At 36.2% G+C, this 25910-nt stretch overlaps 1 protein-coding gene across 4 annotated transcripts in view; it reads right to left on the bottom strand.

Moving 5' to 3' along the window:
* Positions 1–25910, bottom strand: part of Arap2 (ArfGAP with RhoGAP domain, ankyrin repeat and PH domain 2) — a 149605-nt gene that overhangs the window by 50383 nt on the left and 73312 nt on the right. For all 4 annotated transcript variants that reach the window (XM_070012975.1, XM_070012978.1, XM_070012977.1 and 1 more), the window contains exons 14-20: positions 24295–24469; positions 23707–23841; positions 19837–19981; positions 17318–17420; positions 16302–16500; positions 16054–16117; positions 1927–2090 (exon numbers count right to left, since the gene is read on the bottom strand). In XM_070012975.1, the coding sequence (XP_069869076.1) occupies positions 1927–2090; positions 16054–16117; positions 16302–16500; positions 17318–17420; positions 19837–19981; positions 23707–23841; positions 24295–24469 (985 nt within the window). The remainder of the gene's footprint in view (positions 1–1926; positions 2091–16053; positions 16118–16301; positions 16501–17317; positions 17421–19836; positions 19982–23706; positions 23842–24294; positions 24470–25910) is intronic.

The raw sequence follows: 25910 nt of genomic DNA, 5'->3' as shown, positions 1-25910 counted from the left end.
AATCTTCCTTGTCCATTTTCAAATAAACATCACTACAGCTCACAAGAAAAATATAAATATACTATTATAGCAACAAAGAAAACTTTCTGCAGCATAGCCAATGTTAAGAACTCAGGTACATATTTTCAGTAGATACATTTAATTCCCGAAACCATTTTCTGACATTTTGTTGCATATTAACATACTGACAGTTTCCGATATTACAGTTTGTGCTCTGTAGCTCTTTAATTCTTTTGTGGAGAGAGGGGGAGAGGTAAAAGTAGGGCTGGTACCAGTGCTTGAACTCACAGCCTACATAGTCACTTAGTTTTTTTTTGCTCAAGGCTGGCACTCTACCACTTGAGCTATCACTACACTTTGGCTATTTGGTGGTTTATTGAAGATAAAAGAGTCTCACAGACTTTCCTGTTCATGCTGGCTTTGAACTGCAATCCTCAGATCTCAGCCTCCTGAATAGCTAAGACTATACATGTGAGCCTCAGGAACCCAGCTGTTTCTAGTAATGGGGTTTTACTATAGTATTCTCCCGAATTATGTCTTTTTCTCCAATTCAAACATTCAAAGACATCTCTAACATTAGGCAAAAAAAAAAAAATGTGAATGCATCTCAAAAATGCCAGCCTAACTAGGGCGCAGTGTCTTATCCTGTAATCCCACCTATTTGGGAAGAATGGAAGTTTTGATGCCAGCCTACGCACCATGAGCCTTCAAGTCATGCCAACAAGTAAGTTGGTTGTAGTGGCTGGTACATATCTGTAATCTCAGCTACATAGAAAGTATAAGAAGGGAGATGGTAGTCTTTGGTGATCAGCACAAAAATAAACAACCCGAAAAATCAATAAAAGTAAAATAAAGGCTGAGGGCATTGCTCAGGTAAACTAGATCACCTGCCTAGTAACTGTGAGGTCTTGAGTTCAAACCCTAGTTTGACCCAAAAAAATTTTTACAAAACCAATTCTTTCCCACTTAAAAATGGACAAAAGTTTAAAAACAGTTAACATACAATAAACAAAATTCCAACTTTAGAGATATGGAAGATTTCTGTTAACAAATTTGAAGGATTCACAATATTTGCATATCAATGTGAAGAATAAGGGTCACTTGTAGGCTCATAGTATAAGAAATTAAAATGAAGCTGAACTAGCTGAAAGCCAGTGGCTTACTCTTATGATCCTAAGTAGAGATCTGAGGATCTCTGAGAGCAGCCAGAGCAAGGAAATATTTGAGATTCTTTTCTCCAATTAATCATCAAAAAGTCTAAAGTGTACCTGTGGCACAAGTGGTAAAGTGTCAGTCTTGAGCAAAAAACAAAAACAAAAAAACAACTAAGGTCCTGTATTCAATTAAGTATGCACACACACACACACACACACACACACACACACACACACACACATGCACACACACGCATGCATGCATGCACACACACAGCTTCATTAAAGTATCTTAAGCTTAATAAGCAACATTCTTAATATAAACATTTGACTGCACACTGAATGAAATAAATGCATATGAATACCATGCATGATAGAAAGCTCATTTTTTTTTTACATATTGTTCCATAGTGCACAATTTCTAAATGTGCTTGAGCATGTTGAGTTACTCCTGGCTTTATTTTGTTTCAGGCGTAAAACCCTCTGGAAAATACCATATAGCTATTTTATATATGTCTTATAATACATTTTAGTGTTGTTTCATGCATATAAAGGACACAGGCAATAACAAAATGGCATTCTACAGTAAATGAGGTTTCGTGGGAGCAGGAAGAAGAAATGGCAGAAAGCTGAACAGTGACTGTGCTTTGGGCTTTCACTGCTGTGCTCATGAAGGTAAAGGCATTAATTCACTCCAATATAGGTTCACTTAGAAACTGTAAGAATGACAGTAAGAGTTCTAGGAGCTGAAGAAAAAGTCTGTGATACATACCATACTGTGTAACGAATGCTATACAGCTGTTCACAATAATGGGGACGTCGTTTTTGCTGAGCTGCTGATCCTGTAGTGCATTACCATCTGTACCTGCTGCTTTTTCAATTGCAGTACGCCAGACTGTGAAATCCAACTTACTATGCCCATGGATGTATAATGTTCTGCAAGTTTAAAAAGTATTTCAAATGTTAATTTAAAAAAGAATACCTCCAAAGCTAGGTTATTGAGGGGATGGGTGGGTTTGGGAGAGATGGTAAAAAATTATGGAAGGGGATATGTTGATCATGAGTCATTGTACTTACACACTGTCATGTTGAATTAAAACATCTTTGTACCAGTAGTGAAGGACAAGTTAAAAAATAAAAACAAAAATAAATACTTCCAGAAAGATTATCATTAAATCCACATGAATATAATCCTATCTCATTTGACAAAAGAAAAATTAGCTGCCACTCAGTTGCTCTGATTAGACGGTCACATCTCCCCATAGAACAGAAGTTTGCCCAATTTGTGCTCTCCTCTGGTCCACCCACCATGTGTTTTGGGTTTTTGTTTTTCTTTTTTCTTTTGGTGGTTTTTTTTTTTTTTTTTTTTTTTTTTTTTTTTTTTTTTTTTTTGCTATAATGAGCTCTGAGCACTGGAACTCACACTTTCTCTGCTTACTAGGCTGACACTCTACCACTGCTTTTTGCTGGTTATATTGGAAATGGAATTTCACAATTTCTCTGTCCAGGCTGTCTTCAAACTATATTCCTCCAGATGTCAGCCTCTTAAGTAGCTAGGATGATAGACATGAGCTACTGGTATTCCCAAAATATTCTATACTGTTTCTGAATAACTAGACTAAAATCCTGAAATTACCACTGTTGTCCTGTAGTCATTGCTTCTCATGTTCTAGAAACGGATATTACAATTACAATTTTTGTTATTTCTTTAATGAAGAAAAAACCCAGTTGGCTTTTATGGTATAATTCATTCTGTATCTCCTTCCCTATCACTCTGGTCACAAGGCATTTATTTATTTAATTATTCATTTATTAATTTATTCCCAAGATCCCTTCCATTTTCAGAAATCGAGACTATGCATCATCTGAGGGCCCACACCAAGTCTATGGAGTGATTTCCACTCCAGGGCAGTGGTTCCATCGAATGTATGCAAATCAGTGAATCAGACTTGCCCATCAATGACCATCCCTGTCTCTCACAAATCAGGGCTCGCACATACACAAGAGTACAAGAAATGCTAAAAATGGGAATTGCAATCAGATTTTGTCCCAAGAGTCAAGTTTAAGTCTGCCACTTACTTCCTTTGTAACTTTGGAAAATTTTTACAATGGATTCATGCCTCAGTTTCATCACTGATGACATTAAGAAAGTAAGTACCTAGCTCAATACACAATAGATATTAATAAGCAATAATGCACATTAACCAACACATTTTTTAACATTTTAACCTTCATAAGCAGCACAAAAGTATGTGAAATCTTCTTTCTCCATACCAAAGTGCTCCACCAGATAGAGGAGTAGTTAACGTTAACTTGGTGAATATTCCCAATCATGACCATTTGAATTGAGGCACAAAAATTCTTTTTGACTCCAGTATCCCCCAGACAAACATTCACTTGTCTGTTCTTTTTTGCAATACTACTTTATTTGAGATCTTTCAGTTGTTACTGGAGATTACTGAAACCCCTAACAGAAGCCCTTTCCTGATACTCTCCCCTGCTCCTCCATCCATACTTGTTACTACTATTAGCACCTTTTCTCTAGAAGACAAATCTAAAGACATTGTATACTGTACTTCCACAGTTATTTTCAAGATGAAAGGATATTCAGGATATCATTCCCCTCCCAAGTTTCCCTGTCATTCCTCTGAGATATAATGAAAGAATCACATCTTCTGTCCACCACATATATTTCCTGTCTTTTTGATCAGTTACTCCAAATCCTCCCCCAAGGATATACTCTAGGTGATGTTCCCTGACATTCTATCTTTGTTCTCCCATGGTTACTTCACCCTCTGCTACACCATCTGTTGTATCTGTGTGTCTTTGCTGCTAGACAGACCCAAAACTTAGCACAGGCAAGCTTAGAAGATGCTGCTGTCTCTCTATTGATTTAGTGGGTGTACAATAGTTTTTGAGTCCTATACCCAGCATAAAACCTGATTTAAAACATAAATTAAATTGACTACAGAAATATTATAGCAAGAAAAACTATTCGGTCTTAATTTGAAAGTACTGAGAGGGCTACTTTGGATTTACTCTAAAGAACAAGAATGAGCCACATGAGCTGTGTGGTTTTTTCTTGAGCTGTGAGGAGTTAAATCCTTAACATTTCACATCACCATTGCCCCTGACTTAGAAAGAAACACAAAATCAAACATCCTCCATCCATTTCTTTCTTTTCTTTTTGCAATGTTCCTGTCCTGGCACTATTCCAAACTCATTTTTAACAGCATCTGAACCTGCTGAAACTACTACTTTTTCCTGACATCTTTGTCATCGGTAATCCTCCCTCTCTTGCTTTTTGACATCTTTACCTATTTTTTTGTTTTCAATACCACCACAACAGCCCTGATCTACAGGTGTGTAATTTTCTTTTTGAAGAATACTGACACTTGTTCCAATGCTCCTGACATACATTAGCCTTTTTATTTATCCTTTATCATCTTTAGCGCAGAACCGTTTTCTGATGAGTATGTCTGTTGAAATGGAATGACAAAATTCAGGTCATGTCCTTTGGAATTAGCAAGCCCCAACATTATACACAAGTTTTTTTTATTGTTTTTTTTAAGTATGTCTTACTAAATCAGGAGTTTAGAGAAAGAGAAAAGCATCCGATATTTTATTTTAATATACTTTTACCTAATAATTAAGCTCTAAAAATAATACAAAAATCTTTGGATATTGTTCTGCATAAAATATATAGTATTTTATGGGCAAGCATTTCAGCAAGCTGTGGAAAAATTCAAGAACATAATGGTCTTCAGTACACCAGTAAAATTCTGTCACTGCAAATATTTCAAACTTCAAACTTTCATTCTAGTTAAAACTTAGACTTGTTGACATGTTTAAATGTGTTTTCATGAACTAGTAAAAAGTAGAACAAGGAATGACAACTTAACTCTCAAGTTAACTTGTCAAAGAGTGAATCGTAAAATATATTATCTAATACAGTAGATGCTTGACATTTAACAGCATCATTCAGCATCTCTGCTGCTAATCTGAAGTCTGTACCTACCAAACAAAAGCATCAAAAGATATTTTCAACTCAATGCTGATCAAATGTTATCAAATAACCGTATTGTAGTTATGAATCCAAATTCTATCCTGAATATCTGAAAAAAGTTATCTTACTAAACTCTATGAGAATTAGTTCTGCTAGCTGTCCATTTCCCAAGAAAAAGTTTCAGATTCATAAAAGAAATGTTTCTAGTTTTTATAATCAAGGTACCTTCATAACACCTAAAAACAAAGTCTAAGGACTGTTACAAAAAACAATTTCTCTTAAAATTGCCATAAAAACCACAAAGTATCTACAAACATATTTAGTCCTTTTCTACTGACAAGAACCAGAAGTATCTTTACAATAAGATCAATATATTTATCAGTATAAAAATAAATTTTCAGAAAAGGTAACTGTACATAAATTTAAATAGCAAGTAACATATAAAATGAATACAGACCAAAAATGAAAATATGTGAAGTATTTAAAAAAAAACTAAAATCCCTTAAGTCCTCAACAGAAATATAGTCACCATAAACTGAGGTTGAGAGAGTAATTTTAATAGGGAGCATATTCAGCAATATAACAGCCAAAGAAATATGTGTGAAAACAGCAAAGTTACAGTTTAGCAAAGATTTCAAATGTGAACAGTTCATTACTAAAAAGCCTACCAAGAAAAAACGGTACTCTATAGTGCATACACTAAAAACAGATTGGGTAATATGTACTTAAACCTAACCTAAGTTTTCATAACTTTGACAAGTAAAGCCAATGACAGGACTTGACCACAGGTATATGATTTGAATGTAAGGCATGATACCTGTTTTGGTCTCTGTTCTATTCCTGGGTACACACCAGCACACTGAAAATAAGCTTAAAGCTCCCAAAGTAGGAGAAGTTTAGGTGATTCAGGGTACACCTATATGAACTTTCGTATACATATTTCAATCTGGAGTAAATGCCTATGGACTAACTGAACTGTGGCTTTCTTACATACTAGTAAATTTAACTGCACGATAATAATCAACATTGAGGACCAAATAGAAATGTACTCTTTTCCTATGGAGAATGTCAGTATTTGTTTTTACTTTAACTGGCTGTTTGATCCCAGACAACTAAACTACTAGCAGAGTAATTAATGCCTTGAAGGTCTGCTATGTAAGTCAAGAAAGGCTGTATAAGTCTTTATACAGTGATGTTATCTCCTGCAGGTGGTGACTAGGCAGGATGCTGCTTTACAAAGTCTAACCCAAGTTGCACAGAACCAATGCTCCCCAAGCTCTGGGAATTATTCAATTCATGACATTCTGGGAAGTGTTTCTGTATGAACACCTAAAGAGTTTCATATAAAGACACATATACAGATCAACAATGAAGCAAAGAAACATCCATGAAGATTTCTGAAACTTTTTTTACATAATTCCTTCTGCTTTCGTACCCAGCCTTGCAAATCAAGATTCAGGGGACTCCTTGGGCGTATTCTGCATGTGTTCCCCGTTTTCTGTGCCATGGCACAGTGCTTCCACACAGAAAGTCAACTTAAGGCCTTCCCCATTCCCTTTCCTTTCTGTCTGAAATCTCATTTCAGGAACGCCTATTCACACAAAACCTGAAAACGTGTTTCACACAGCTTTTCCAGTTGTCTAGTTAGTTGAGGTGTGAGGAGGTGTGCCATGTTCCTTTATGGCCAGAGATGTGAGTCTGGCACTGTACTAATCAGTACACCTATGATTATCTTCATGTCAGTGACATTATTTTTCTTCTGCTCCCTAGATAAGAAATTCAGGCACAGATATGGAAATTCAGTCAGAAAAAGGCATATGCTAATTTACTTAGAAAATGTACAGATGCAGAGACTGTAATATAAGAATAGTGAAGTAGTAGTATTATAAATAGCTTATTTATTCTGAAGCCTAGAGATTAATAAACAGCCTTGAAGCACCTAGCTCCTCAAGAAAGAAAGATCTTCTATTTTTTTTACTCTGACTTGGACACACTAGCAACAAACACTATTGGGTGGACTATGAGACAGTGCTCTGACCCTCCTGGTCAAAGCCTTGGTGGATGTTCCACTAACTGAAGAATGAATCCGAATTTTCACCTGTAACATTAACTTACAAAAGAGATTTACAACATAGACTTAAAGTATGTCTTCTGTGGTCTTAATAAAGGGTATACAGGGCTGGGAAGGTGGTTCAGTGGTAGAGTGCTTGCCTTGCATGCCTGAGGCCCTGGGTTTGATTCCTGAGCAAAACATAAGCAAAAAGAAAAAAGCCTGAAGTGGCGCTGTGGCTCAAGTGGTAGAGCGCTAGCCTTGAGCTGAAGAGCTGAGGGACAGCACCCAGGCCCAGAGTTCAGGCCCCATGACGGGACCCCCCAAAAAAAATAAAGTGTCTACAATTTCTCAGAATTAAATTTATTTGAAAAGGCAGCATGGTATCCAGTCATCTTTCCATGTCCACTGACCTATTCACAAAGGCAAAGCCAAGTTACACTGAAGTTATTTCTAGTACAATCTACTGCTCTGAATCAACAATTACCATTGTATACAATAAATTATCTCTCAGGCTCCTCAAATTTTTCCTACTAAAATACCTCCATGGCTTCCAGACTAAAATATAATTATCCTAAAAAAATTACCCTGGAGGTGGGTGCTAGTGGTTCACACCTGTAATCCTAGCTACTCTTGAAGCTGAGATCTGAGAATTATGGTTCAAAGCCTATATAAGCAGAAAAGTCTTTGAGATTTATTTCTAATTATCCATCAAAAAGCCAGAAGTGAGGTACAACTCAGTTGGTAGAGCATCAGCCTTGAGCAAAGAAAGTAAAGCAAGAACGTAGTCCCTGAGTTTAAGCCAAAGTACTGGCACCAAAATTAAAAAATATATATATATGCTGATCCTAAATATCTCAAAGCAATCATCTCATTGTATTCTCTCTATATATTTTCTGTAAGGTTTATTAAACAGGTAGGTTTCATTAAGTAGCCAATGAAGAGAACACCACGCAGTATTCAGGCAGGAAAGGAAGTTTATTTCCTGAACTGCTGCCCCTGCTGTGCATGGTGAAGAGGCAAGGCCAAAAGGGGAGACCCATCCCGAGGATTTATCTAAGCCAGAGACGGGAAGAGGTGTGGCCACAGGAGATCTGGATGTGACCTCATGGTCTGGGACCCTCCTGTGTCAGATGGGAAGCATGACCAGAGACAGCCCAGGATGTAACCTAGCAGGAGGGGGAGGTGACTGCCTTCCTGGTATGCCAGTTACGTAGGTAACATAGATACTGGGCAGCAATTTAACCAAGAGGCAGGAAGGTGTCTACACAGGGCCTGCATGGCCCAGGGCAGACCTTACATTTTCTATATACATTTTCCATATATTTTCTATATTTCTTTTGTAAACTTTCATTCTCCTATGAGAATGAATATGGCATTATGACATATGTTGAATTACCAAAATAATCTACACATTAAAATCCACCCATTGTGTTAAACAGTTGCACACACCTTCCCTCTCCATCGTATTCTATTTAACATAAAATCACTTTGCCAAGCTGGATCCTTCCTTTCTTGCAAAATCTGTGGGGGGTGAAAAGGAAAGAGAATCGCTTATTTGCTTTGGCAACATTCAGAGATTAAATCATCTCTAAGAATTAAATCATCAGAAAGTTACAAAAGCAGTCAAGCTGATATTGTGGGCAATTGGCTACTGTTTAATTTGCAATTACATGCACAATTTAGAAACCACTTTAAGATAATTCAACCTCCTGAGGATTGCTAACACATCCTCTCCCATCAAACACAATTCAAGGGGGCGGGAGGAGATTATATGGAGTAAGTTGCTACAAAATAAGGATCTCCAATTTAGGGTACTAATCTCCCAAATTGAGAAAAGTAGTCCATTTCATAATTGTGGAACAAATTGATAGAAAGTGTTTATTCCCCAGTGTTAGCTTCTTTATAACTAGAATCTGCAATTAAAATCGCAATGCAATCAGTCTTGGGAGTCATCAAGTGCAGTGTGTGTCACATTATGTCAACCAAGGAATAGGAAACAAAGAGGTAAAACAAAACAAAACATCTGTTTGTGACTTCTGATAAAAAACAACCTGCTATTCTTATGGGGCTTATTATCAATTAATAACCTTTCAGCAAAAAACTTCATAACAGGTTTCTTTGGCAAATGGGCATGCAGCTATGAAATGTGACAGTGGTGAACACATAGCAACTTATTTATTAGAAAAAGATACCCAGTGACTTAAGAGTCCAGACACAATATTCAAATTTTAAGAGTGTTATAATCCTTTGAGTAGTTTAGCAAGAATAGATACAAGCTTTACTGCCCAGAAAAATGCCCTCTAAACCTCCAGTCATGAACATTCACTAACTTAGGAGCGACATGCAAAATCATGACTACTCCACACACACACACAAATCTTGACTAGTGCCTTAAGAAAGGTATAGAGTGTAAGCCCTAAGAACAGCATCAAATAGTACACCAGAAACCCTTAAGTATAATAAAAAGCTTTATTTTCCAAAATAATAATTCTTAAAAAATACAAAGGATGCACACAAAAGCGACACCATCTGGAACACCTTCTGTTTTGAGCTTTCTAGAGCAAAACTGCTCAGTGTGTGGAAATACTAGTGTAATATTTTTCTGTCTAAGGTCAGCCATTCTATGCATATAGAGAAAATTACCAGCAAGACTAAAATATATATATATATTTAAATGGGGACTATATAGAGTGGATGACTGCCAATTTATGTTCTACTCCCGTTCAGGGAAGCCTTCTATTCCTTGCCTTTAAGAACATTAATATATTTTAGCTCTTTAATCAAAGGTAGACAAGGACAGGGACACAATGTGAGATTGTCATAAAATTTATTTATGATTCACAATTCTAGTAGAAGCTGTTTCTAGCAGAAACATAAAGGTTAAATCTTAGCTGGTTGGTTTTTCTCCCTTTCAATTATCCACAGTATCTCTCTACACCATCAACATGAATAATTGGAAGTTGTTTCATTTCCAAAAGCCACAATTTTATCTGTCATTGACACATCCACCACATTCTACTTTAGATTATAGTCATTATTTCCCAAGGGTCTAACAGATCAAAAGAGAGATGAAAAAGAGGGCAAGGCAATGAAATTCTTTGATTTTGACATGATACTAAACAGCTCTTCCACCATCACAGCTAACATTAACTAGACATGTTTGAGTACAGACAGGGAAGTAGGTATTTCTTGTCTTGGTAAATGTTACTATACTCATACAGTCACCAAGGCCAAAAGCTCAAGGCTCATCCTATCCCTAAGTTCACAAAGCCAGACTAGAATCTTCAACATTCCACTAGCAGATGGAAAGGGCTGTCAACACTCAACATCATCCATCAATTCCTGCCACACTTTTATAACTGAGAGATTTTGCATGTCTTTTCATGTACCTTTAATAACTCCTTGTTCATTATAAACTTACACAGGCCCCAAACACCATGAAAACAATGTGTGTATAACCTCTTCCTTGGTCAAATCTCTTACCTTACTAAATCTTATCAGCCTCCATGCACTGCCCTCAAAAACCCTACTCTCTATCTTCAGCTGCTTTAATGTTTACTCTCTCCTAACCTTAGTCTGCTCAGTCCTTTCTTGATCTCTCCCACTCTCTCAGAAGCAGTCTGACGAACTCTTTAATATTCACTTGATATGCTTAATTATTCTTATCTTCCTAACACACTATTTCTGGCAAAAGACTGCATGGAATGTTAATCTCATAAGATTATGATAGAAATAAATTCATGCTACCTAGAAATGCCACCATCCTCTTATCCTGGCACAACACATGACTCACATATGTGTTTGTGAGATGCTGGCATCGACAAATTTATACAACTGTGCTGCTGGTTTTAGGAAATACATATAATTGTGTACTTTTATATCATAAAACTTGATAACAACAAGCAGTGAATATATTACTAGTCAATGGATTTACTATGTGTTGTGGTCTGGATATAACACATGTCCCTGAAAGTTTCTTGTTGGCTTGTTTTCTAGGTAGTAGCCTTCATTAAGGAGGTTCTGCAAACTTGCTACAGTGTGTCCTTAGAGGCTATTATCTTGCCCTTATCTCTGTTTCCTGATCTTCTTGAGGGAATCAATTTAATTCTTCTATACCCTTCTACCATAATCCAAGAGAAACATCCTTCTTTATACTGTTTCTCTCAAGTAATTAGAGAACAATAGCACGAACACCAACAAAAATCGACCATACTGTACTATACCACTACACTATATTATACTTTCATTATTATTTTAGGATAAACTCATTTTACTTATCACAAAAAATCTTTACTGCAGTATGCAGAGCTGTGACAGCAGTAGCCCCCAAAACCTCACATTTACCAAAAGTTGCTGATTGCACCATTTGCTCTTGCGCTAGACTTAATCTCATGTCTTATTCAACACGGCTTCAGGAGCCAACAGCTGTACCATAAATATGTATACAGATGTGCAGGTATGCAATGGGCTATCATATCTAGGTTTGTGTGAACACACTTCATGATGTTCCTACAGTGATGACAATACCGTCCACCACCACCACCACCCCCTCTCTCTCTGTCAGTCATGGGGCTTGAACTCTAGGCCTGGGGGCTGTCCCTGAGCTCTTCAGCTCAAGGCTAGGGCTCTACCACTTGAGCCACAGCGCCACTTCCAGTTTTCTTGTGGTTAATTGGAGATAAGATTCTCACAAACTTTCCTGTCTGGCTGGGTTTGAACAGTGATCTTCAGATCTCAGCCTCCTGAGTAGCTAGGATTACAGGTGTGAGTGATCGGCACCTGGCATAACTTTCTTACTAATACATGGCTGTACGCTCTGCTTGGGCACGTTGACTCCATTTGCTTTCAGTTTCTTGGGTGACTGATGAAACATGCAGCTATTTCCTCCCAGGAAGTCAGTCCTTCCTCAAAACTCTCACTCCCCAAGTGAGGTCTATACAACCAGGCCCTATCCCCTCTGTGACTTGATTCTTCTCATTATACAGACTTTATATGATTTCACTTTCTTTGAAGGACATGTAATTCCCACATGTGTTTCTCCCCCTTTTTAAGCATCCAATCCTTGAAAATGTTCTGCTGTCATGTCTTAAAAGCATCTCACGTTCAACTGGTCTAAAATTAAACTCATTGTCTCCCAGACATGCTCTCAAGGCTAGTCTGTTCTCATTACTCCCCCTTGGAAGCGTATTTACATAATGAGAGCAAATATTCCATCTTCTAATAAATGCTGAAGATTTCCATCCTGGTAACATATTTTAGATCAAGATTGCTAGTTCATTTGTTGAACTGATTCTTGAGAATGATCTTAACACCTAATATTTTTGGCTTAAAAAAAAAAAGAACAAAAACCTTTAGGTTAAATCACAAACTGAGCTAATTTTTATCTCACAACAGTTTATTCTCCTCCATTGATCATGAAAGCTGCTGAAGTTGTCAAAATAGTGCCTGGTACCCAGTAAGTGTCAAGAGATTGTCATCATTGTCACATTACTGATTTAAAGAAACAAGAAAAGTAAATAATCTCAGGAATATGTATGTGATCAAAGTTGACTTGTAACAGTATTATATGCTAGCCATTCAAGGAGATTTAAGGAAAATAACTATTTGTCAATATATTTTTAAAATCTTATCCTGGCACATTTCTGCCTTGGGCCAGCCTTGTTAGTAAAAACAAAATCTAGGTTAAATACATATAAATTCTTGTCAAAAACAAGTTGAAGTATTCTTGGCCATTATTTTATAATTCCATTAGTTTCCCACTATCATTCCATGAGTACAGTAATTAATTTAATTCAAAATGTAAATAACAAAACATTGAGTCTTCTGGCTTCCATATCCTACATTCTTCTAGGAAGGAACTATATATAATAAAAACTAAACAAAATGTATTAAATTGAATAATTCTAATTCATGTTTTCTTGCTTCTTAATTAAAATCTAAGGGCCACTAGACAAATCCTTCAGACTAAAACCAGTAGAAAAATGCCTATAGTAACCTGACAAGTAATAAATAAAAATGATAAATACAGAAAATTCAATCATCAACTTGATCCCTGTCCATTTGTTTGAAAACATAAGCTCTGGGAGCTCAGTACAGATGCCAAGTCTTATGGCTGTAATTTTTCTCCTGTCATCAAGTAGCATGCAACAGCCATCATATAAAGATTAGCAGATTACTATGAAAGTTGCATTTTAACAGTACTCTAGTGTATACTATACTATCTCTATAGTTCCTAGCATACAATTAACAATAATAACAGTAGAGTAAAACTATCACCTATAGCAAAAATAAGAATCAAAAGTACCATTAACCTTCACAAGCCTAGAAATAAATACACAAGAATGTAAAGTGTTAATCATGACTTCAAGAAAAAGAAAATCCTCACTGACATAAATACCTTATCAGCAAGATACCTGCTATCTAACACCATTCATGTCCTCCATAAAGGGCAAGTTCAAGTAGCTGTTACAAGTCATTATTCTTTGCCAACAGCAAGAAAAATGAACTCATTGAGCTATCTTATATTATGAAATGTACAGTATAGTTTTAAAATTACCAGGTATTATTATAGAGCTGAACTTTCTAAATCGATATAGTTATGGGACTTGGCAGGGGAGTGGGGTCCTGGGGCTTGAACTTTGGGCCTGGGTGCTGTCCGTGAGCTTTTTCTGCTCAAGGCTAATGCTCTACCACTTGAGCCACAGATCTACTTCTGGGGGTTTCGTCTGTTTGTTTAGTAGTTTATTGGAGATAAGAGTGGACTTTCTTGTTCAAGCTGGCTTCAAACCACAATCCTCAGATCTCAGCCTCCTAAATAGCTTTATAGTAGGATTACAGCCATAACCTACCAGTGTCCAGGATAGGACTTTTTATTTAAAAAAACAAACAAACAAACAAAGGAAACACAAATCAAGGGGGGGAAATCCAGTTCATTCAAGAAACATCATGTTCCCACTTCTGATATGTTCCTTGTGTCCTTTGCACATTCATCCTTTTCCTTCTGCCAGTTCATTATCAGTGATCCTGTGGCTACATCTTCAACTCTCTTATTTTTGTAGCTATATTATTTATCTGAAGCCAATCCAGCTGATTCTATTGGTCAAAAAATTAGCAATATAGTGATACTTCCACATTTATATTTCTAAAAATAACCATTTTACTTAATTCCAGATTTGCATATCCAACTGTCAGCTTCCCTTTACTCTCAGATCTATCCAAGGGAGCATCCCAAAAACCAAATTCTGTATCTACTGTCCCAAGTTTACTGTTCTTCATATATATCTTATCTCAAAACAAAACAAAACACACAGCCCCATCATCAAGCCAAAACGGAGATAATTCTTAACTCTTACATAAATCAACTCCATCAACATTTCCTGATGCTTCTTCTTTCACAGTGTATCAAGCTACAAGTCAATACTAGGTTTCAGGTAAAATATCTTGCCTCGTGCTGTAGCAAAGTCCTAGTTTGACATCCAAGTTCATTCCTGTCCCTAAATTTTATTCAAGCAAGGTCAGAGCAGAGCAGAACAGTCTCTTATAAAACAACTACCCGGGTACCAGTGGCTCACACCTGTAATACTAGCTACTCAGGAGGCTGAGATCTGAGGATCACGGTTCAAAGCCAGCCCGGGCAGAAAAGTCCGTGAGACTCTTATCTCCAATAAATCACTCGAAAACTGGAAGTGGCACTGTGGCTCAAGTGGTGGAGTGCTCACCTTGAGCTGAAGAGAGCAGGGACAGCACCCAAGCCCCAAGACCAAAAAAAAAAAAAAAATGTAACTAAAACGACTCCACTTCCCAGCTCTTAGTCTGAGTAGCTTCCTATCACACTTAGAACAAAAACAAAATCTTTATGTATCATACCCTTTAAGGGCCTATCTCATTTGGCCTAGAAATACCTCCAAAATCATTGTTCCTCATTCTCTCACTCATTCAAATCTCCTTAGTACAATAGCATCCGCCACCACGGGATGCTTAGAATCTTCAAATATCCTTGACTATATACTTGGAGCAGATGAATGAAGTGCAACAATGTTGTTTCTTCAATTTATACAGCTGTTTTAATAGAAATACCTTCTGTTACCACACTAGCTAACACAGAGCATGCTCTAGCAAACTCTGCACCTTGCCTATGTTTTGTCATAGGATTTAAAACTAAGGGACACACTATAGCAATTTTTCATATTTAATGTATGCAGTTGTTTCGTCAGATTCCCTTCTGTTACTAACTAAAACAGAGTATGTTCTAGCAATCTCTTGCTTAATGTTTCCTCATAGGACTTAAAACTAATAGACACAATTTAATAACTATTTTTTTATGTTCTCTCTGTTTATCCAGCAGGGATCTTGCCTGTTTTTGGATCACTGCACTCCTAACACCTATAGGTCCTAAAGCACAGTTGATACTTACTTTATAGTTGCTGAAAAACTGAATAAACTAAAAAAATCAAGTTCTAACTGGGCTTGACACACATGCACAGATCATTCTTGAATCTATCATATGCCTACACTAAAAATATCTTGTCAATTATCACACTAGGTTCCACACACATACTAAAGTATGAATGTTCCAAAAGAATCTAAACCTACAGAAAAGCACCAAAATTGGATGTGACAAGTTTGACATTAAAAATAAAAATATGCAACTTCATTAGTGTACTCTTTCTATGAAGAAAGCTCACATACATTATGTGTGTGTTATCCAGAAAAAAGTTCTCAAGTTCTACAATAATAGTTCCTCTTTGAGAGGACAATCAAACTTCTCTAAACGAAATTCCCCACCACCCACTAAATTGTTGAGATGACATGTTAAAAAAAAAAAGCAAAAAGCTACTTACCTCCCTTTTTCTACCAAGAGCAACATATCCAATTTTTCTCCATTTTGAACCACTGTGCTGATGGCTGAATGAGGACAAGAAAAACAGAAGCATTTCCGATTACACAAAACATCTGTAAGTTGCAGGTACCAGTATTACTTAAGTCTCAAGTTCAGGAATGAACCATCACACTTTGATGTCAAAGACATCATTATCTTATGCAACCAAAACTGTGACCCCAACGTAAGATGGAGAAGAATACATCTTACTTAGCTCTTGCAGTCTTCTTAAGTGCATCCTATCCTCCTGAGCTTCTTGCATTGGAAGACAAAAACGCAAACTAGATTTGTCCATAGCGAACCAGCCTTTTCTCCACTGGTCCAGAGCATGGCAATCTTTGTAGAAGAGTTGACCAATCAAATCATAGTCGGCTTCTGTTAAGTTTTCAGCAACAAAGGGAACAAAATGCTGTTAAGACAAATACAGAAAAATAATAAAGACAATGAAAATATGAAACTCCTTCTCTATCTCCTCATAAAGGGAAGTCAGAAAATTATCTTAGTTGTTCTCTTTTAAAGATAGCTGAGTAATCCCCAAATTCAGAAAAATTGTTCAAGCTTCAAAATTTAGTCACTGAAATGCATTTCTCAAATAGTAACATCTTAAATTTCTTGATACATATAGAGATGATGGGTAGCATCTTTTAAAATGTTAAACTACATTGTTCTCCTGTTTTATCTTTCACCAAATCTGTTCCTTTCTTCTTTGTGTGCATCTTGAATAAAATACCTACCTATAAAAAAATTCATACACAGAAATGACTTTATAAGGTAAACAAAAATCTCTTATATTGGTTTTCAAGAACAATTCCTCCCAGTCCTTTATTAATTCCTACATTAATTCTTCCTCTGTTATGGGCACAAGAAAGGTTGCTCTTAACTGAGTTGAACAAGCAGATATGCTTCCCAGAATCACACACGAAATTTTCATGAGTCCTGGAAGTTTAGCTACTGACTACAAGTTAAGAATATATTCTGCCACTCAGGAGGCTGAGATCTGAGGATCACAGTTCAAAGCCAGCCCGGGCAGGAAAGTCCGTGAGATTCTTATCTCCAATAAACCACTAGAAAACTGGAAGTGAGCTGTGGCTCAAGTAGTAGAGTACTAGCCTTGCGATGAAGAGCTGAGGGACTGGGCCCAGGCCCAGAGTTCAAGCCCCATGACCGACAAAAAACAAAACAAAAAAAAATCTATTCTGCACTTGAGGAACACAATATTTAAATACCTTGGCTATTGCCTCTGTCCATTTTCTTTGGGCTTGAGTTGTTTCAGCTCCAAATAAAAACACACGTTCTGAGGGTAAGTAGATCTCAAAGATGAAAACTGGCCTACAGCATGTACGAATACAAGAAAATCAACAGTTATGTGTAGCTATTGTGAAAACAACACAAATTGTCAATTGAATTCATTTTTATAATAAGGATAAAGTTGTAAAAACCAAAATATTTATTTACCTATCATGTTATTCTGTGGACAGTTTGTATTTTATTTAAATTAAAAATGGGATATACTAGATCAGAGAAAAGGAATATTCTACTGATTTACCTCCCCACATCATGACTTCATTGATGGCCTGAATATACCCCAATTTATTGACAGGACAGCAGGCTTCCAATGGTCCCAGATCTGTTCTTAGATCTTTCTTGACTTATTCTAATCAAATATTACAATACAAAAGAATTTGCCTAAAAAGTTCTAATCATCTTACTTCACAAATTTTTCTTCTTTTACTTCATCTTAAGCAAACTTTTATCTTTTCACAACAGAAATATTTGAATAACATCCTATGCCCTGAAATATTTCTTTTGTTCCTTCAGATCCAACTCTCTAATTAGAAGAAGCTAAATACATGTGCCATTTATCTAAAATTCTCCAAACAGCCTATACTTGAATCACCTTTATTGATCTCTTTCCCTCCAAATTTATTGATATATCCTTTATTTCTCCATTATCATTTGCCAAATCAACAAGCTCAAAAACCTTAAAGTCTGATTTACTCTTCACCTAAACCATGAACTGTCCTGCCAGTTCATTCAGTCTTTTAATCTTGTCTTTTCAACTAAGCTTCCTTCAACCTCATCCCACTTCCTTATTACCTCTTCATCTAATTATGTCAGGCAGTTTGATTTCTTTTCCTTAAAACACATTCTAATAATTTCCACACTCTCTCTTCCTAAAATAAGAAACACCCATCTCTTCATTGTCTACATTTACCATACTAAGTTCAAATTCTACAACCAACTATTTAAAGTAATTCAGAATCTGGCTGTAACAATTATTTTGTAATGCCATCTGGCCATCTGTGGTACATGCATATTTACTTATATCAACAACATTTGACAAAGGATGTTTTATTTTTTAATAATTGTATGTTGGGGAAAACTGGGAAGGTGGCTCGGTGATCCTGTGCTTGCCTTGCATGCATGAGGCCCTGGGTTCAATTCCTCATAAACAGAAAAAGCTGGAAGTGGCACTGTAGCTCAAGTGGTAGAGTACTAGCCCTGAGCTGAAGAGCTGAGGGACAGCACCCAAGCCCAGAGTTCAGCCCCACAACCAACAAAAAAAATAGATAGATAGATAGATAGATAGATAGATAGATAGATAGATAGATAGATCTATATATTTATATATGTTGGTTTAGAGTAATATTAATTCCTGTATGTTGTATTTTATATCACTAGTAAAAATTTAATGTATAGAATATACTTAAGTTTAACACTTCATAATAACTACATAAAGCTGATTATTCACTTACAATATAGGCACTATTAAATTTGGACAAAACAAATTAAATAACAACCACTTTATTATCATCATAAATCAGTTTAGATTTACTAGAATACAGCAATCATCTCAACTAGGAGATGGTATTTAATACACTTGACCATGTTCGTTTTAATGTCATCTGATCATCATCAAGTTATTCTATTTTTTTATGATTCAGCAATGATGTTCATTAAAGAAAGACATAAAGGTCAGATAAGGTGATGTTAGGGAAATGAACCCTAAGAATGTATTCAAATTTTTTTTCTTTCATGCGACTGTTTCTAACACATTTATAAGATTATTTCTTTGTTGCTTTGTATGTCCCTCTCCCACAGTATAACCCCTGCTTTCACTGTATTTGATGTTGGCATAATTTGTGGATGGAAAGGGGAAAAACAAATTGTTTAAATAGGGATACAGGTGGACCCATTGCAACAATGAGATGTACAAGTAGTTATGTCGAAAACGAACTTTACAACTTTGGTGGGGGGGGGATTCGGTGGGGGGGTGGGGGGAGGATGGGAAGAGATGGGAAGGGGAAACAAAGGAGGAGACTACAATGCTTGATAAGAAATGTACTCATTATCTTGCCCATGTAATTGTAACCTCTCTGTACAGTATTTTCACAATTAAAAAAATTAAAAAAGAAAGACATATCATGCCTTGAGTTCATTATTTAAAAACCCCAAATCAAAATATTATAATCATCAATAATATACAATTTAAGTTTTCTTAAATTCACATGCAAACATGTTATTCTCTTTGTATATTTTATTTCACTGCATTTTAATTCACTACATTTTAGGGAATTCTCCAAAGAACTTTCAAATGATACAAGATGAAGAGATTTCAATACAATACTAAATCCTTGCATAGGAAGAAAGGGAAGAACTAAAATGAGACCAAAACCCTCATTATTAGGTCTAGTAATAGTTTGTGAATACTTTCCACATCCTAGGTATTTAATGGGAGACCTACCCAGTATTTAAATAGAAGTCTTCTTTATGTATAGACAGGCAGATAACTTCATTGATGTTAATGGTGCCATTAGGTGTAGTAGACTTATCATTTTCATAGTAACTCAAGAAGCCACCTTCTAAAACACACCATTTCTTATTTGTTTCTATGAATTAAAAACAAGCACTAAGTTAAGTTCTGACATTTATTGAGTATTTTTATAAAGATTATTTTAATCATAACTAGATTCACATAAATAAATATATGAATTTCCTCTATGACATCAGACAAGGCAGGCACAGACATTACCGTTGAGGACTTAGAATAACAAAACTGTGGTAAAAAAAAATCTTGACATTTCTATTGAGGTAAGAAGCAATGGAAAGCTTTGGAATATTATAAAGGACAATATTAAACTCTCTAAGCAGAATTTAGATGTACACACTTGACTTTGAGAAATGTCAATAGCCCCCAGGAAGCTTTCTCTTTTGCAGAAATCTTAGTCTTAATCAGCCACTAGAAAATATCTATGGAAATAAAATTTAAGCCAAAGAACGGGAAAATTCTCAGAGTTCAATAAATAGGAGTATGAATAAAAGTTGATGGACTGATCCAAAGAATTATTCTTTTCCCATATGCACATAAGAGCTAATGTACCATTCCAATGTCACGTGTATAGTTAGCTTCAGGGCTTAGAGTAGAACCTGGGCGGCTGGGTCCTAGAAGCTGCCATCTCCATCACTGAACAAAAGGCTTTTCTGTGTCCATTAATGGGTTGGAACCATATATGTGCCTATTAAAATTACATTAAAGAAGTTATGCCTTCTAACACATACAAACATATATATTATTTGTATATATATATATATATACACTATATAGATTAGATAGATAAACAGAAAGATAGATAGATAGATAGATAGATAGATAGATAGATAGATAGATAGATAGATAATCTGAGGAAGACAATACTATTAACTTCCCAAACCAAGATGCTTTCTGATGAAGATTTTCCTAATTGTATTCTTCATCCACTGAAAATATGGAAACAACAGGAATCATTTTCCTATAATAAGTATGTTTCAACCTACACTATACAACTCAAGTTTTTCATAGAACAAAAGGTTTACAAAATTTCTCATTGTTAATGTACAAAATCAAATACAAACAGAATGATACAGAGTTTCTCATGTGCTATATCAACTACTTCTTTTTAAAAAGCAAACATTTGGTAAACAAATCAAAATAAGAGACCAAGGGTGAAATATATGATTGAAAGAGGGGGAAAAGGAAAAGGATGCTATTATTCAGCTCTGTACTTAAGTTTAACAAGCACTATCCATCTTTTTTTTACATGAACATGAAAGTGAGAAGGAAAAGAGTAAAAAGCAAAATACAAATCAGTCTTCAAAACCAAGAGCTAGAAGAACTTCAAATCCTAAAAACCTGAAACCATTTGAAGCCTCCATACCTCTCTAGAGAACTATCTGAATTATCTTCCCAGATATTTGACTTTAGTTTTAATCATTCTGTTCTATAGCTATTCTGACAAGTATTGATGGAATAGTATTGTCCAGGGGCTTGCCTTTCAGAGGCAAAGGTGACAACCATACTTTATTCTCTAAATCTTTCCAAGTCAGGATTTCCCCCATAAAGCTGTTGTTTGATAGCAACAGTCTTAAATTAGGAAAGCCTTGCTCCAGTGATTTACACCTGTAATCCTAGCTATTCAGGAGGCTGAGATTTGGAGAATTACATTTCAAGAAGAGTGTGGCCAGAGAAATCCATGAGATTCCATCTCCAAAATAATCAACAAAATGCTGAATTAGAGCCATGGCTCAAGGGGTAAAGTGCTAGCCATGTAAACTTACCAAGAATTAGGCTAAGTTTAAACCCCAGTAAAAGCAAAAATAAAATGAAAGCTCTTTTTGAGAAGAATATGTATTATGGCAGCAATTGGTTTATAGTTTTTTCTTTTCTTGTGCGTGCGTGCGTGCGTGCGTGCGTGCGTGCGTGTGTGTGTGTGTGTGTCCATCCTGGCTAGGGCTTTAACTCAGGGCCTGAGCACTGTTCCTGAGATTTTCTGCTCAAGGATAGCACTCTATCACTAGAGCCACAGCACTACTTCAAACTTTTTCAGTGGTTAATTGGAGAGCTTCCTAAGAAGCTATGATTACAGGCATGAGCCACCAAGGGTAGTTAGTATCTGTTTGAAACTGAAATCAGCATTGAAGTCTTCAGTGAAACCACTGAAGACATGATCAAACCCAGATATAGCCATAAACAATTATTAGCCTATGACTTGCACTAATGAGTGTGAAGTGGTCTACATACAGTACACAGTAAAGGACAAGTTCTTTTCAAAATTATCTGTTAAATAAGATTAATCCTACTATAGCTCTCCTTTGAGATTCTTTTTTTAAAAAATACAGATTAAGTATATCTAATAAGAAAAATCTGAAATCTAAAATGCCCCAAAATCTAATGTGATTACTAATTCATAAGATTTTTGCTCTAGAGATGTTCAACTGCTAAAGTCTTTTTAAACATTCAAAGAAGAAAAAACGTGAAATCTGAAACACATTTGACTCTAAGCATTTCCAACAAGGGACCCTTGTAAAAAAAATTATACTGACATAATCACATCAAATGTACAAGTATCAGGATTAACTATCTAAAATGAAATTGTATCCTATTGCTCCTCTGAATGAGTAATCTATCTGAATTTTACCACCAAGGGAATTAGTAGGAGGCCAATGAGCCACTCAGCACCCAATATTAATTGGCTACACAGCTAGCTTCTCTTGCCCTTTCCTCGTAGCAATAATACATGTGGGTCATCACATTTTCCTTCCTATAGTTCCCAAATTAGTTCAAATATATGTATCATGAACCTGAGGTCTGTGTCACACATTTTATATTACTGATGCCAACTAGCACAAGCATAATCAAAGTATAACGGGATAAAGACTGACTACCCCTCTATTCAGATAATTCCTCAAACCTAGAACATATTTTCAGATCAAGTTTATTCCCACCATTTTCTTAGAAACAGGCTTAACACATTTCACTTTATTTAAACATGCAAACACATCTACAAAATTTCTAAGCGGCATATATTTACCGGATATCACTGAAACTCATTGAAAATGACACAAGGCACACTGGTGTGGGACCACAGTGGAAAGTGGTACCCTTGAAACCAAAAGTGTTCATAGCATTACCTTTAAGCTAAATGTTCTTTAAAATATTTACAAAGCACAAGTAAACTTGTACTTACACTAGAATCCCATCCCCAAGACATCTCATTATATTCATGTAAATATATCCAAAAAACAAAAAAAGAAATCAGGAACTTGAAATTTAAAATAGCTCTGGCCCCAAATATTTCAGCTAAGGTACACTCATCTTGCAATATCAACTTTCTAATTTTTCCTGTGCTCAGATGAAAATATATATATATATATATATATATATATATATATATATATATATATATATATATATATATATATACATCTTTTTTTTTCCTTTCATGAGTTAGAGTACCCATCCCTAAGGAAAGAGCTGAGTTTTATGGGGTTTTTTTCCTTTTTGAAATGACCCTTATAATCTGAAACAGAATCAGTTGACTCATAACGCAGATATCAGTGAATTCTATTGAGAATTCACTTAGTATTCTAACCCAGCGGTTCGTCTCTGCTATACTACATGAAATAATATCTGTGCCTGGGAGCATTTATAAATCTTCCAAAAGTATCTCCACTGCAAGATCAAATCTTGTATCTTAAGGGGGAGAAAAGAAAAAGAAAAAACTTTAAACCTAATTGTTTTGATAATGGGATAAAGTTTTACCCAGTAAGAAAATGTAAGAGGAGTGAAAAAAGATACCTTCGAGCATCTTTCTCTCTGAGGAGACTCTGGAAGCAGCAGCAGGGGCCTGATACAAGAAGTCGCAAAGGAACGTGGGCTGTGTGGTCTCCAGACCTAACCCCCCCTCAGGGTGAACGTCATGTTGAGGGAAATCTATAAAAATTAAACATCACATTAGAAACCCAACGTGGAAACAATTTCCCCATTGTTTATGAAAATGGAGGTGAGTGTTGAGCTAGAAGAAAAACAACTTCCAACTTACCCCTGAATAAACTCAGGAAGATTTATTTTACTTTGCATAACATTTGCGAATAAGCACTTAAGACATGCTTATTATTCATATATGAAAAGCGGATTTAATTTTGGTAGAAATGATTACGTGGGATTAACTATTTTAATCTTCTATTTATAAGATTATTTAAACATAAGAGATAAACTTGCCAAACTTTTTTTTTCTTAAAATGATATCAAAGAGTACTTTGGTAATTACATTTTTTTCTCCTTTCTGATGGATTTTCTTAGCTGAAAAATTAAACAGATTTGTGCTTTGCCCCTTTTAGGGATCTACTGGAAGAGCAGGTTAATAATACCGGACTGGAGACAAACCTGAGAATTTGTTATGGTAGAGAAACTCCATTTGTAGGCTCTGGCCTGCCTTCTTGGCCAGCAGGTAGGGGGTGCTGTGCACAGAGTCTCCAGTGGTACACATGACATCTGCTCCACTGAACAGCAATGCCATCGTCTCCAGCACATCAGGCTTCACCACAGCAGCACACAAAGCCTAGCCATTCAGAGAAAGTAAACCTGTTAAGGGAACTAAATAGGCTTCTGGCTACTAGAGGAAATGCAAGTCTGCCAACTCACGTAGGAGATAAGACTTCTCCTGTTATGTAGACTGATAGCAGTCATGCTTGGAACTACATAGTAAGAACCAAAGGTGTCTCTATATGAACTTAAACTCAATTCAGTGTGTTGCTGGCAGTGATCTCCTTATACATACAGCAAACCTGCTTTCAAAGACATTTTTTTAATGTTCATGCGTATGCAACGATGTTTATGCACGTTGTTAGGAAAATTCAAGACACTTTCAAGTGAAGTGTTTTACAGCATACGAATGCTGTCAATGTATCTTTTCCAATCAAATCAAGAGTTGCAGAATAATTATCAACTGTGGTTTGGAGATCTGAAAGTTAAGTGCAAGGCACATTCACTCTCTTTCCTTTTGGGGCAAGAGACAGAAAGTGAGACCAACAGTAAGCAAGAGGCAATAAAACACAACAATATCAGTAATTTAAGATATATATCATCCTGTTCAAACAAAAGCAGAAAGAAAGAAAGAAAGAAAGAAAGAAAGAAAGAAAGAAAGAAAGAAAGAAAGAAAGAAAGAAAGAAAGAAAGAAAGAAAGAAAGAAAAAAGAAAGAAAGAGAGGGGAAAGGGGGAGAGAGGGGGAGGGAGAGGGGGAGGGAGGGAAGGAGGGAGGGAAGGAGGGAGGGAAGGAGGGAGGGAAGGAAGGAAGAAAATTGGCTGAGGCCAAATGCCAGTGGCTTACACCTATAATCCTAGCTACTAAAGAAGGTGAGACTGGAGGATGGAGATTCAAAGCCAGCCTGAATAGTAAATTCCATGAGACGTATCTCCAATTGACCAGATAAGATGAAGTTAAGCGAAGCGAACCCCAAGATAAGGACACAAGTGTCTTTTTTTCTTTATTGATATTGTTTCTAACATATTTATAAGGTGATTTTTTTTGTTGTTTTGTATGTCCCTCTCCCAAGTATAACCCTTGTTTTCATTGTATTTGATATTGGAAGGGAAAAAGCAAAACGTTTAAACAGGAATACAAGTTGACCCATTACAACAATGAGATGTAGAAGACACTATGTTGAAAAACGAACTTTAGGGGCTGGGACGGTGGCTCAGTGGTAGAGTGCTTACATGCATGAGGCCCTGGGTTCGATTCCTCAGCACCACATAAGCAGGAAAAAAAATCCGGACCCCGAAAAACGAACTTTACAAATTAGGCAGAGGGGGGTGTAGTTATGGAGGTGGGAGGGAAGGGATGGTAGGGGGAAAACAAAGGAGGAGGCAACAATCCTTGATAAGAAATGTACTCATGGCCTTGATCATGTAACTGTTACCCCTCTGTACAGTGTTTTCACAATAAAAAACTATAAAAAAAATGGAAAGAAAGAAAGGAAGAAAGTAAGGGAAGGAGGGAGGA

The sequence above is a fragment of the Dipodomys merriami genome, unplaced genomic scaffold (genome assembly GCF_024711535.1).
Source record: "Dipodomys merriami isolate MVZ:Mamm:240054 unplaced genomic scaffold, mDipMer1.0.p SCAF_9, whole genome shotgun sequence".
In the NCBI taxonomy this organism is placed as follows: domain Eukaryota; kingdom Metazoa; phylum Chordata; class Mammalia; order Rodentia; family Heteromyidae; genus Dipodomys; species Dipodomys merriami.
The sequence above is the reverse complement of the archived record's forward strand: the minus strand, read 5'-3'. Positions and strand labels throughout refer to the sequence as shown.